The sequence below is a fragment of the Polistes dominula genome, unplaced genomic scaffold (genome assembly GCF_049000335.1).
Source record: "Polistes dominula isolate Pdom_NZ unplaced genomic scaffold, Pdom_raw_medaka contig_26, whole genome shotgun sequence".
Taxonomy (NCBI): domain Eukaryota; kingdom Metazoa; phylum Arthropoda; class Insecta; order Hymenoptera; family Vespidae; genus Polistes; species Polistes dominula.
The window spans coordinates 3,735,880-3,750,226 of record NW_028300939.1 but is presented as its reverse complement, the minus strand read 5'-3'; the positions used below and the strand labels follow the sequence as shown (position 1 = coordinate 3,750,226).

Here is a 14,347-nt window from a genome sequence, read left to right as displayed (position 1 = left end):
AAAATCGTAAATTTGCACGACTTAGACAAAAAAGTCTGATTTTTGCTTCTTTTTTTTAACGGTTTTTGTGTCAAAACTGGCAATTCCTGAAAATTTTTGAGGCCTTTTTCAATTTCAACTAGAAGCTAATAATATAAAGACAATGTGTGGGTAATTTCACAAGAATCGGCTGAAACCTTTTTGAATTTTCTTTCACCACAGTTTAAAAAAAGTCGTTTCAAGAAAAACGCGTTCAAAATTTAGCTTTCGCGTCTAACGCCAAATTAAGGCGGAGTACTTAAATGAATTTTCAATCGATAAATAATGCGAATTTCATTCTAAAAATTTACAGGCATATTTTTAGGATTGTAAACTAACTATTTATGAAAAATAGGAAAATTCGTTTTTTTTTTATTTTACATCTATCACCCGCCCTAACACTTTCAGTGTCACGCTCATTTTCCAGGAAGTTCCATTTAAGCCACGCTTATTTTTAAGGAATTCCCGTCAGGCCATGCGCGTTGCTTAGAAATATCCATGTTCTACTCTGTCAGCCAGCACTGACTGACGCGGCCTAACGAAAAGTCTAGTGTCTGCCACTGGTGGTGAACGTGGCGCTCAAAGTGTTAGAGAAGTTGTTAAGCACTTTATCGCGTGCAATGTTGCATGCAAATTACTATATGTTCACAACACTTATATTATTCATCTAGTTTTTCTGATCTACTGTATATAATACTACATATCTTTTCACAAAAGTTGTTTATTTAACCCTTGCACTCAAGATGATTTCGGCCAAATTAGGGAAACATTTTACACGTAAGTATTTTAAAGTTATTTATAAACAAACAAACTTATACAAATAATCAAATTTTTCCAATTTATTTTTTTTTCATCAAAAACTACAAAATTTGAAAATTATTATACTCTGTAATTAGTTTTTGTATAATATTTCGTAAAACAATACCAAAGATGCCTCTTAGGTTTATCAGGACGCATATCACAATAACATGTTACTTCCCGCCTACCTACAGACATATTACGATCAGAACAAGCCTTACAGTCCCTTTAAGTATTATCTAACGGGACTAACGAAAATACCGCTATGCTCGCTCACCTCTTCATCATCTCTTTATAGAAGAGAACATACGTAACTTTGACTACGTAATTTGGTATAGAATTTTATTAAATAAGTAAAAAAACTATAAGTAGCTGCTGTTAATTTTTTCCTTTTGAATTAAGGAAAATTGCAGCGGGTTCGGCAAGGTTTTATATTATAATATATTAAATGCAAAGCTTCAGTCTTACTTTATTTTAATATTAAAGATTGTATAACACTTATATTTTATAATAGAACCTTTCTTATAATACGTCCGCGCTTCTTAAGTGATCTTCTTCCACTGTCTAGTAACTATTTCCTGATATACTTCCTATCCCTCTTTTGTCTTACCTATTAGTAACTATTGTTCTTTGGGCGCGCATATTTGAATATTACATTAAGGTTAGATGAAATTGTGGATTACTTTCTTATTCCTTTTTAACACTTCCTCTTAATCCTCAATTTCTTCTTTACATTATATTATATATATACCTTTTTTACAAATATGTAATCCTTTTGTATGCCTAATCAATTATTAACTCTAACAATACTACAAAAAAAAATAAATTTTAGTTCTCTTAATTAGCTATCTCGCAGAAAAAAATTTGGTTGTATTTTACAATGTTATTTTGTTACTAAATATTCTTTAAATCTCTCAAACTTGTTGTAATTCAATGCTTTTGTTAATATATCAGCTATTTGGTTATTGGTGCTAACATGTTTTATGGTAACATTATTTAATTTTATGTGGTCACTTAGAAAGTGATATCTTACATCTATGTGCTTAGATCTTCTATTAAATATACCTGTTTTCATTAACTGAATTGCACTTCGATTATCTACATGCATTATTATTTTAATTGTTTTATCTAGGAGTTCTTCTAAAAAGTTTTTCAAGTATAGCACCTCTTTACAGCAGTCTGCTGCTGCAATAAACTCAGCCTCTGTTGTTGACAGTGCTACTATTGGTTGTTTTCTAGACGCCCAGCTGATTGGTCCGTCACACAGCATTATTACGTATCCACTGGTGCTCTTTCTTGTTTCAGTATCGCCTGCAAAATCTGCATCACAGTAGCAGTGCAGTATATCGTCATTCCCAGTCGATGTGTATGAGATTCCACAGTCCAAAGAACCCTGTAAATATCTAAAAATTCTTTTAACATTTGTTATATCACTACCATTGGGTTTTTCCATTGATCTGCTACAAAAATTTACTGCATAACATATATCTGGTCTTGTTTTCGCAGTAAGATACATCAGATTACCAATGGCCTCTCTGTATGGATAATTTTTATTTTCTTCTTGGACTTCATTTTTCACATTGCTGTTTCCAAGTATGGGTGTGTTTACTGGATTTGCATCCTTCATGTTAAACGTATCCAGAATTTTCCTGGTATATTGTTCTAAAGACAATTTTATTTTACCATCACCGTTTTTTATCTGTATACCTAGAAAAGATTTTGGATTAGTAATTATTGATAGGTCGAAAATTTTTCTTAATCTGGAAACAATGTCTTTTAAAACATCTTCATTATCTCCGAACATTATTCCATCATCAACATGAGTTGCCAAAATTGCTGTGTTGTTCTTCCTCTTGAAGATACATTTTTTAGTAATGAGCTGTTGAAATCCATGTTTCTTTAGTGTTTCAGTAAATTTTTTATTCCAGCAATTTGGTGCTTGTTTCAGTCCATACAATGCCTTTTTTAATTTTCCAAATTTTTCTTCTTTTCCATAACCTTCAGGCAGTTTTATAAATATGTCTTCCTCTATAATTCCATATAGGAATGCTGTTCGTATATCAAATTTTATATATTTCCATTTGTTTTTACATGCTAATGCAAATAGTGCTCTTAAGGTTGCGGTATTGACAACTGGACAGAAGAGTTTCTCGTAGTCTAGTTGGTCCTTTTGTTCAAATCCTCTTGCAACCAAACGTGCTTTGTGTCTCCCGTCTTCCTTTTTTGTAAATATCCATTTTGTGGAAATGCATTGGTTCTTCATTGCTTCTTCTTCATCTACGATGTCCCATGTATTATTCTTATGTAATGAATCCTTTTCATCCTCAATTGCCCTTTTTCATTCTTCCTTTTCATCACTGTTCATAACCTCACAGTATGTTAAATATGCAATGGGTTCTCCATATCGTTCTGGGCTTTTTCTTGGTCTTTTTTGATCTTCTTAGTATCTGTTCCAATCCTTCTTGGTCTTCCTCTACATTCAGCATCTCTTTTTCACTGTCGGATTGTTCTTCATAGATTTTTGTTTCTGGATCCTTCCATTTTTCATCATGCTGTTCTTTCTTTTCATTAAATTCCTCATTGGTCTTAATATTTTCAATTGTATTACAGTTTATTCTTATTGTGCTGTTCACCATCTTTTCTTCAATGCATGCTACTTCTCGCGCAATTCTTATTTTCCTATTCTCTGGATCTCATAGTCGATATCCATTTTCAGTATATCCAACAAATATCATTTCCTTGCTTCTAACATCCAGTTTCTTCAATGGTCCTGGAGTTTTTACATATGCTTTACAACCGAATATTCTTAAGTTTTTGAGGTTAGGTTTTCTTGAGTTCCACAACTCATATGCAGTTTTCTCATTTATGATGGTTGGACTTCTGTTGTGTAAATAAGCTGCAACTCGAACTGCTTCACCCCAAAGGTTTTTATTTGTGTTACTTTCTGTAAGCATTGCTCTTACCTTTTCAGTTAATGTTTTATTCATCCTTTCAGCTTTACCATTTAGTTGAGGTGTGTATGGTGGAGTAAAGTCCATTTTAATTCCTTTATATTTACACCATTGCCTTACTGCATTATTGGCATATTCCTTGCCATTGTCACATCTAATTGTTTTTACCCGTTTCTCCCATTTATTTTCTGCTAATTTTATGTATTCTTTTATTTTATCTTCCATCTCATTTTTATGTGCTAGGAGAAATACCATTGTGAAATTAGTATAGTCATCAATGAATGTGCAGAAATACCTCTTTTTATCCCATGTTACTGGTGTTATTGGGCCGCAAACGTCAGTGTGTATTATCTGCAAAGGTCTTGTTGCTCTTTCTCTTACACTGTTAAATGGTTTCCTTTTCTGATTTGCTTTTATACAGGTTTCACAATTGCTTAGCTGACCAAGTATCCCCTTGTCTATCTCCATTCCAGTTGAGATTTCCAGGAGTTTTTTCATATTATCTACACCCAGGTGTCCAAGTCTTTTGTGCCAAAGTAGTTCTGCATTAATCTTAAGTGATGTTTGCATAGCTTCTTCTCTTGCATTGATAGTATATAATCCAACTGTGTTTTTTCTTCCTTCTAATATAATTTTATTATTTTTACTTATAACTACTTTATCTTTATTGAATGTTACCTTTCCTCCAGCTTTAGTAATTTCGTTCACTGAAAGTAAATTCTGTGTTAAGTCGGGAACATAGAGAACATTTTTTAGTTTGCACCTAGCCATTTCTAGTGATCCGAGCTCTCGTGCTGTCATTGTGCCTTTGGTACTAGCTATGTTGATCTTAGTATCTACTGACTTTGACTTTGTCAGATGATCCTTCTGGTTTGTCATGTGTACCGAGGCTCCCGAGTCGACTATCCATTCTTCCTTGGACTCTTCCATACCTGCCATAAATGCCACTTTTCCACTACTTGTTCCTGGTTCATATTCATTTAATCGCTTTCTAAAAAAACAACTATTTTCAGTATGATTAGTTTTCTTACAAATTTTACATGCTGCAGTTGATCCTTTTCTGCAATTCCTGGTGTTATGATTATTTCTCTTGCAGTTGTGACAATACATAGTGTCTTTTCCACTTTTCTTACAGTTTGCTGCAATGTGTCCTCTTTTGTGACACTTGAAACATTCTCTTGTTTCAACTTTCATTGCTATCTCTTCCTCTTCAGCTACATGGTCCCTTGCTTCTTCAGCTAAAAGACGAGCCGTCAAGTTTGTGAGGGTTCGATTATCTGCTGGTGTTGATTCCCATGCACTGATGAAGTACCTGTACTTTTCTGGTAATGTCGTTAATATTTTGGATATCAACATGCTATTATCGATATTTCCTCCAAGAGATTTTATTTTATATGCTATATTATTTAATTCAGCAATGTGTGTTGCCACATTATGGTCTCTTTTCATTTTATATTCAAAAAATTCTTGCATTGCAGAGCATTTTTGCTGTGCAGTGTCTCTTTCAAAGATTCCTTTTAATTTGTGCCACATGGCATATGCTGAATCACATGTTATTAGATGAATTTTAAGGGTATTATCTATCGTACTTACAATAAATTCTTTTGCTTTCGCATCTTTTCTCCTCCAAACTTCATTGCGTTTTTCTATTGGTGTTTCATCATTTATTTGATTGTGCAGATCAGCTGCTTCTAGAAAGATCGTCATTTGGAATTTCCACATGTTATATCCATTTGCATCTCGCAATTTCTCAATATTATCCATTGTTCCAGTTATATTGTTTTCACTAGCCATCATTTCTCTCTTGATATTCATGTATATTTTCTTGCACACTTAGTTTTATTTTATTTTATTTTATTATATTTTACACGCGGTCGTTTCAATTGCCGAACACGTGCTCTGGGCCCATAACCTGTAAATTTTTCCCTTTTGAATTAAGGAAAATTGCAGCGGGTTCGGCAAGGTTTTATATTATAATATATTAAATGCAAAGCTTCAGTCTTACTTTATTTTAATATTAAAGATTGTATAACACTTATATTTTATAATAGAACCTTTCTTATAATACGTCCGCGCTTCTTAAGTGATCTTCTTCAACTGTCTAGTAACTATTTCCTGATATACTTCCTATACCTCTTTTGTCTTACCTATTAGTAACTATTGTTCTTTGGGCGCGCATATTTGAATATTACATTAAGGTTAGATGAAATTGTGGATTACTTTCTTATTCCTTTTTAACAGCTGCAAATATATTCTTAAACAACCATTCATATCTTGTTAATCATCTATGATGAAAAAGTCATTCCTATTCCTAGTCCTAACTCGTATTTCAAATTAGAAAATTTATTTTCTTTTTGAACATCGAAGCTATTTTTTTTCTATTTATTAAAAGATTTGATACCATTAATTATTAGAAAAGCTCCCAAAGTGGTAAACAAAAAATAATTTAAGGAAATATAATTTATAGCGGATGATAACGTTCGGATCTTGTTTCAAAAATTACCGACGTTTCGGTTGGTAAATGAAAATAGCATTAATCGATAACGAAAAAAAACAAACGAAATTGCATTTTTTATATTAGTATTTAATAACTATCAATTAAGGTTATATTACCTGTGGTACAGTAAATACAGACGTATTTCTCCGATTTAATTAAGCATTCTCATTACGATCCTTGACTTGTCCACTTATACAACTATGAATTTATTTACCATTTTGAAATAAATATTACTTTTTATAAATTAAAAAAACATTAATACAATTGCTAATGATGCAGTATTGTTAACAATTGTCAATGAAAAATATGACGTTTTAAACCTGACATCAGTAGAAACACTATAGGAGGGATGTGCCATGTAGATTGCTGGGGGACAGGAACTAGTGTAGTCACGTGATTGCGCGCGAAATATTCAAACATTGAAATATTTATGAAATAATGAATTGCATCAAATACAGAAAAAAAATGAATTATATTTAATGGTAATTAAAAATTTATATTAAAATAAAATAGGGGACACAAAAAAATTATTATAAATTCAATAAGAAAGATTCAATTAAGTTTGATTTGATATAAGGCAATAAGTCTGTAAACAAACGATAAGTTATAGGTTAGGTTTGTACATTTATACTTGCAATTATTAAATGAGTAAATTAAACTTACACTTATAGAAAGCTACTAAAAAAAAAAAAAAAAAAAAAAAAAAAAAAAACAATTAAACATAAATATCACTATAAAAACTATAAGTATTCCAAACTTAAACTAATCACAGCCGTTAATACATACTAAAGATAAACATGGCTGCGTGTTGATCGGAAGCTGTCCCCCCAAATTTTCAGTCCAGCAATGTGTATAGGGCGTCCCTCCTAAAGGGTCGCTAGACATCAGCGAAATTAACGACTCTTAGCGGCGTATTTCCGAAAATAATCTTTCCTTTTATTTCCCTTCGTATTTGCTAGTTATTTTCCTTTGTCGATCGCCCTCCTGGTATCTGGTTCCGTGCTTTCAATATTAGTAACACATGTTGTAATAGATTGTCACAGACTAAAAGTATAATTATTATACTAAGAACTATGGACTAATACTGACAGGTATGCAGACTGATACAGATTAAGAACTGATAGACTAAAGAACTGCTTTCTTACTTTCTTTCACATATTTATATCATAAATGAGTAACACCCTTTTGGAAAGGGGAGAAGATTTTGAATACTATCGATTAATAACAGAAGGATCCTCCCTACCATAGTGAATCGATGGGTACATCTTTTGTTTTTAATAAAAATCGTAGTGAAATCATGCATAACGGAACTTCATTTTTTTTAAACAACGGAATATCGTTTCCTCCTATAGTCCGAGTGGAGTAACCTTTCACTAAGGTCGATAGCGTATTGAAACAGGAAATAAAATAAGGAAGAAACTACATATTAATTTTATCGCCTAAACTATGTATATACACCTTAAATGTTTATTTCATATATACATACATTTACGTATTTTTCCAAGTTATTTGAATAAAAGAACAAAGTGTTTCTTTTCATTATTTCGAAAAAAACGATGTGTCAGAAGAAAAAAAGAGAATATTAATTAAACATGTAAACTATTATAATTTTGTACAGTCACATTCGCCAAGCATTATTTTTGTTACAAAGTTTACAATTAAATTTAGAAATATCGCGCCAGAGTTTTATTCTGCATCCGGTGAATGATCAACTGGTACAAAAGTACGATTATTAAAATTAGTAGTTGTTTACAAATCAAGATAACGACAGTAATTAATATTTCAATGATTTGTTTAATTCAGATTCTTATTCCGATGTCCAATAAAAAGTCGATGGTCATTGAACTTTGAGATAAGCGATGTCGTATACCACGATCAATACCGATTAAAATCTCACCGCGAAATGGTTTCTGTACTTCCTGATCCACAGTCAAAGATTCTTTATTGACATTTAATTTTCGCAAAAATCCATTTTATTATTTACATTTAAAAAAAGAATATTGTACGCAGATTATATGTGTTCGAAGTGTAACCTTAAAAAAAATAAGTTTCGAGAGATTCAGCCGAATGCACAGTATCAAGAGTAAGATAATTGTAGAAATTATTTATTTTAATATTGTTACCATATATACCTAAGAGCTCCGATACTATCTTGTTATGGGGGTAGCTAATAGAAACGATCAATATCCAAATTGTATCAATTACGATAGAATGCTGAATGCGATAACAATTGATAGAAATACGTCTATATATATAGTTCTCGACACTTATAATAATCACTCAGATTTTCATATCTATGCATAATATATTAGACCCTATGGAAAAATTTTTTATAAAAATCTTTAATTAAAATAAGAGATTAATACCATCTTTAAGTGACAATCTAACGTCAAAGACTGCAAACGGAAAAAGAAAGAAACTAAGTAATTTTCTTATAATTTACTTAAATAACAGTCTTTATTATCAAAAAAATTATCTCGTGAATAGTAGTTTATGTTTACCTATCTAGCACAGATTTAACAATCCTATCGATAATTACAATAAAAAAGGACACGTTTATAATAAAGATCTCGCAAAAAATAACATTACTTTCATTTAAATTGACATAAGTATTATCTTTAGTGTTGTGTTTTCCATTCTTTCTGTTAAAGAGCTAATATTAGATTTGTAGTCAACTATTTCAAAAAAATTCATATACTTATTCTCCAAATAAATCAAACTATATTGTCATTTTTTGGAAACATGTTATAAAATTGGGACTACTGTACGCTGTCTAAATTGCTAGTTTTCTTCGAGAGTGTACCGTGGTCAAAATGGTAATAGTTTACGATAAAACATTGCTATAAGACGGTGTAAAATTTAGAATAATTCAATTAGCATGTTATTGTAAAACAAACATTTTCACGGTGACTAGGATTTTTCCTATTGTATTGTTTGCAAATTGATAATATTAAGCGTCTACATTGTACGCAAGTGGGATTATCTCTATATAAATGCAGAGGCCGACTAACTAATATTACTCAATCATATTTTGGAGTGGAACTAAGCTACTTAGAAAAAGTTCAATAGATATTTTTATCAAGAGGACATTTTTAATACTTAGTTTATTATAATCTTTTTAATAACTAACAAAGATACTTAGTTCTTCATAAGATAAAAAGTTAATAAAAGTTTTTGTTTAATATTTTAAAATCGAAAAACTTGTCGACATATTTTATTATATTCATTGTGATCAAAGTTGTTGAGATAAATAGGTAAGTTTTTTATTTTTTACTATTCTATACTATTCTTAACTGTTAAATTCACAAAAGATCAAATTTTTTAAATAAGTGTTATACCTATAAATAGGGTAAAAGGAGAAACGAGCTAAATTCTCTATTTTAATTTATGTTTCGAATTAAACTAAAAGTTGGATAAGAATTTATTGTGATTTTATATTGAATGAAACACTAAAAAGGCCATAGAATATGAGAATAGCTTCAGTCATTAGAAATATTCATTGGCATGTTTATTTTCAAACATTATGTCAAAAAACTTTTAAGTTTATTAAATAATTACTTTATTAGAATAAATAGACTTATTTTATTTTTGTTTGTTCCTATAGAAAAATTAATTTAAAAAATAAATAAAAACTGAATTCTCCATTTATTTAAAAACTAACAACTTTGAAGCATAATTAGAAATAAAAGCATCTATTTCAATCCCTTATAAATAATTACTTATCTTTAAGATTTGTCTGTCTTCGATAAATACTATAAAGTGAAATTTTTTTTACTTTATTTGTATTTAATGTTTTTTTTTTATTATAAAAGAATTCAAAAAATGGCATTATTAAGCGGACAAACGTATCAAGAGGAACTATTTCCGATGGTAGAAGAGCCAAATTATTATAATCAACGAGGAGAAATTGCTACATTTTATTCTGGAAAGAAAATTTTTATAACAGGAGGCTTAGGATTTATAGGACGGCTTATAATGGAAAAACTTTTAAGGTAATGGTATATTGCTTACCTAGGGAGGTAAAGTAAGAAATGTCTCAGAGTACATGTAATTGTTGGCCGATGCTTCGCGTTGTTGACGTTCGCCTCGGCCAACAATTACATGTACTCTGAGACATTTCTTACTTTACCTCCCTAGGTGAGAAATATACTATTTCGTTCTTAATTAAATCAGTACATTCAATATAAGCTTATAATCATAAATTTTAAATAAATTAGGATTGTATGTACAATCGGATAGTTTTTGTTAGTAGTTTTATTCTCCTTGAGATTCATATTGTGTGGAATAAATACCTACAAATATTGTTCAAGTTTGAAGTCTATTAATTAATTTTATCTTTCGAAGCAATGTAAGCTTTCTAAATAAGGAAAATAGCATAGAATTTTTGTCATGCAAAATGATAACTATTTTTTTTTACAGATTTATTTGCTAGAACATATATCTATCTAATAGTACCTGTATTTAAAGATAACGATTATTATTCTTTATTTTTCTCTTTTTCTACTTCTCGCTTTACTTCTATATATAAGCTTTGACACAATAATGTTTTATTTTATAAGAAATTAATTTCCGCTAAAAACTTTTACTATAAATGCAATTGCTACGGTTTACAGATGTTGTCCAGAAATAACAAGGATTTATTTGCTGGTAAGGGCAAAGAAACAGAAGGATCCGCAAACTCGATTTAAAGAGTATTTCAATGATGTTGTGAGTAACGTTAAACAATATGTATTTATTATGATCGTAATAAAAGATGTCACGAATATTACAGTTTATATTTAAATCTTCAGATTTTTGATAGGTTAAAGAGAGAGCAAAAAGATGTTGAAAAGAAGATTATTGTGATTGAAGGAGACACGAGTCTATTGAATTTAGGATTGTCAGAGAAGGACCGCGATCGCATTAAAGATACCGATGTAATTTTTCACAGTGCAGCATCAGTACGTTTTCTGGACAATATTCGTATTATAGTTAATACGAATATTAGAGGAACAAGGGATCTTCTCTTGCTTGCACAAGAGATGAAAAGCTTAAAGGTATTTTTTTCCTAGTTAAATCATCCGTATAAAAATTCGTAGGTTTAAGCACAGTTCTCGACTAGATCAATTTATTTATATATAAAACTTAGTTTAATTCTAAAAATAAATTGTTCTAATTTTATAATAATTTTGTTCTTTAGGCCTTTGTTTATGTTTCAACAGCTTACTCGCACTGTGTTTACAATACAATCGAAGAAAAATTGTATAAACCACCTATGAAGACAGAAGACATAATTAGATTGACAGAGATTTTAACCGAAGACCAATTAGATTTAATCACCCCAAAGTAATAAAACATGAAACCTATTGCATTCTTTTAGACATTAGTCTATAGGCATATTCGTTTGTTTTACAGGCTACTGGGGAAGTGGCCTAACACTTACGCATTTTCAAAGGCAATCTGTGAAGATACAGTACGGCAATATTCTAATGGAATTCCAACTTGCATTGTTCGGCCATCCGTTGTTGTATCAACAGAAGAGGAACCAATTGCTGGCTGGATAAACAATTTCAATGGATTTACAGGTGTTGTTTTTGGTACCTCAAAAGGTATTTTACGAACACTGTATTGTGATAAAGACTTAACTATCGATATGATTCCTGCCGATTATGTTGTCAACAACATTATTGCTGCAGCATGGGATGTTGCACAAAAACGGTAATTTGTATCTCCTTTTTTTATGTACTACTAAAATAGACTTTTACTAAATCTCTTAAAATATCATTTACATTAAATAAGTTAGAACTTTTTTTGCAGATACATATCACAGAGTGTTAATGTTTCCAGCAGTGATAATAAGTACTTACCTGTTGACGATGAGATTCCAGTTTATAATTCTGTTTCCTCCGTTCAAAGACCAATTACTTATGATACTATAATGAGAAATGTAATTTTTGAGGGACTTCAAGTCCCGTCGAAAAAATTGCTTTGGTACGGCTCATTATGGCCTATCAAAAACTATTATTTCTATATCTTTATGACAATTTTTTTACACTGGATACCAGCAATAATAGTGGACGTTCTATTATATCTAAGAGGAAAAAAGCCAATGTAATTTATTATGATTTTTAGATTAACAAGCTATTTATTATCCGTCGATGTAATAGAGCATAAATAAATAATTGGCATTTTTTTCAGACTGCTTAATATCTACAGAAAAATAGAAAAGTTTAAACATGTAATAAGTTTCTTTTCCATGAATGAATGGGAATTTACAAACGATAATGTCTTGAAGTTATGGGACAAATTATCTATTGTTGATAAAAGTAACTTCTTCTTTAATGTTGCTGATATTGATTGGAAGTGTTTTTCTATTACTTACATCAGGGGATTGCGAGTATTTTTAATTAAAGACCCAATGGATACGGTTGAAGAATCGAGACCTTTTTATAGAAGGTAAATGTTTTATTATCTTTTTTTACAAATAATATTATCTTTATCCTATGTATAATTAATTACTCTTTTATTGTTTATCGTTTCCAGGTTGACAATAGCTCATTATACGTTGAAGTGGTTTAGTTATTTTTTGATTCTTTGGATTTTATATTCTTTATTATATTTTATTTTTACTTACATGTTTTATTTTTGACAATCTGTGAAAAACGACAACAAAATAATCTGTTCATAATTATTAGCAGATAGAATAGGATAATGGTTTTCTTAGAATATAAGTAATTTTCCCTATAGGTTTGAAATATTTTTGCTATTAGATTCATTGTCTTCATTTTTTGAAGAGAAGATGTCTACACGTTAAAACTATTAGCAATTATATAGATGTACGGATCTGTTTTTATAGTTCAAATAATATGTGATGATTATAAGTGAAATGATAAAATGTTTAATGTTTACTTAGAATGATTAAGAACGTAGAAAAAATGGAAATAAAAAAATAAAAACTTATCCATCGGTCCTCTCTCATAAAGAATACAATAACTACAAATAGTTCCTTATAAGAAGAAATTCCTTAACTCCTAACATTTATATAACCAATTACCTCTTAGGCACTACGCACCACTATACTGACTTTCGCGGATGACATCTATTAAAATATATCATATTATGTAATACATGTAATATTAATTATTAAAATAAATTTTTAACGTTAGAGTATATGTGATATATTTTAAAGAAAAATTATTATTCTACCAATAAATACTTTATTTTAATATACTTTCGTAGAGAACGGCATTGTCTGTTGAACCCTTTTGTACAAAAAAACAGCTCCGCGCAAAGTTCAGCAGTGCTTAAAAAATTAAAATAATGCGAATAATATGTAATTACGAATGCTGCATCGATAATATGTTTATATATTTAATAGAAAATCTTTAGATGTACAATTCTTTAAAAATAGTTTAAATGGATCGTTTATTTTGAATGTGGTTTAAGTCTATTTAAAAAAAAAAAAGAGATATCACATAATTTATGCTTAATTTATTGTAAACTTTTTATGTGGATAACTAGTTAATATTTAACTTCTTAAAAAGTGCCCATGTTTTATACAATTTAAAATTGGTCGGCAAAAGAAATTGAGTAATCAATGATATGATAATCTTTAATTATCTCAAAAAAAACTATAGTCTATAACACCCGCGCTAGAGCACTATAGGCATGAGTATTCTCATCCGCCATCTTTGTTCCTCGAGTGAGCGGGCAGTTTAAAAAAATCATATGTAGTGAGTGTGTTGAGGAATTGAGTGGTCTAAATGAGAAGAACGCCGAGCATTTGCTGTGAGTTGTCAAATTTATTAAATTTCGTAGGTGTACATCGCGTGTCGGTTGAGATTCAAAATGAGTAGCCGTTGAGCTAACCACGTTCCAAGCTTTACACAGAGATTATCACAATGAGTAGACTAGAGACGGCCTGATTATATTAATCAGTTATGATCCGGACGATGAGGATTATATTAATCCCACCGAACTTATACTTTTTGAGAAGACGTATGTAAAGTTGAGAAGACGCGTGCGGTTGGAACGAGTTGTAGAGAACAATATGAGAAGACACGTGTTGTATATGCGATAACAAAGAGATGACTGACTGACAAGC

The 14,347-nt window shown here is 30.3% G+C and overlaps 1 protein-coding gene across 3 annotated transcripts; it reads left to right on the top strand.

Moving 5' to 3' along the window:
• The first annotated feature begins 9,360 nt into the window (after positions 1–9,360).
• LOC107073669 (fatty acyl-CoA reductase wat-like) lies at positions 9,361–13,678 on the top strand. Of its 3 annotated transcripts, none has more exons than XM_089171475.1 (9): positions 9,361–9,518; positions 10,077–10,256; positions 10,878–10,971; positions 11,055–11,300; positions 11,444–11,589; positions 11,659–11,961; positions 12,094–12,354; positions 12,442–12,699; positions 12,787–13,678. In XM_089171475.1, exons 2-9 carry the CDS (start codon positions 10,087–10,089, stop codon positions 12,890–12,892), a joined length of 1,584 nt encoding a protein of 527 aa, XP_089027601.1. In that variant the 5' UTR covers positions 9,361–9,518; positions 10,077–10,086; the 3' UTR covers positions 12,893–13,678. The 3 variants fall into 3 exon arrangements, with proteins under 3 accessions (XP_089027601.1, XP_089027600.1, XP_089027599.1); XM_089171474.1 differs by having other exon boundaries at positions 12,091–12,354; XM_089171473.1 differs by having other exon boundaries at positions 12,061–12,354.
• The last annotated feature ends 669 nt before the right edge of the window (positions 13,679–14,347 follow it).

Bases quoted from the DNA above. Each gene is read 5' to 3' on its own strand.
- LOC107073669 (XM_089171473.1), top strand. From the start codon at position 10,087: ATGGCATTATTAAGCGGACAAACGTATCAAGAGGAACTATTTCCGATG. The intron at 10,257-10,877 runs GTAATGGTATAT...TACGGTTTACAG, and splicing joins ATAATGGAAAAACTTTTAAG to ATGTTGTCCAGAAATAACAA. The intron at 11,962-12,060 runs GTAATTTGTATC...CTTTTTTTGCAG, and splicing joins TGGGATGTTGCACAAAAACG to ATACATATCACAGAGTGTTA.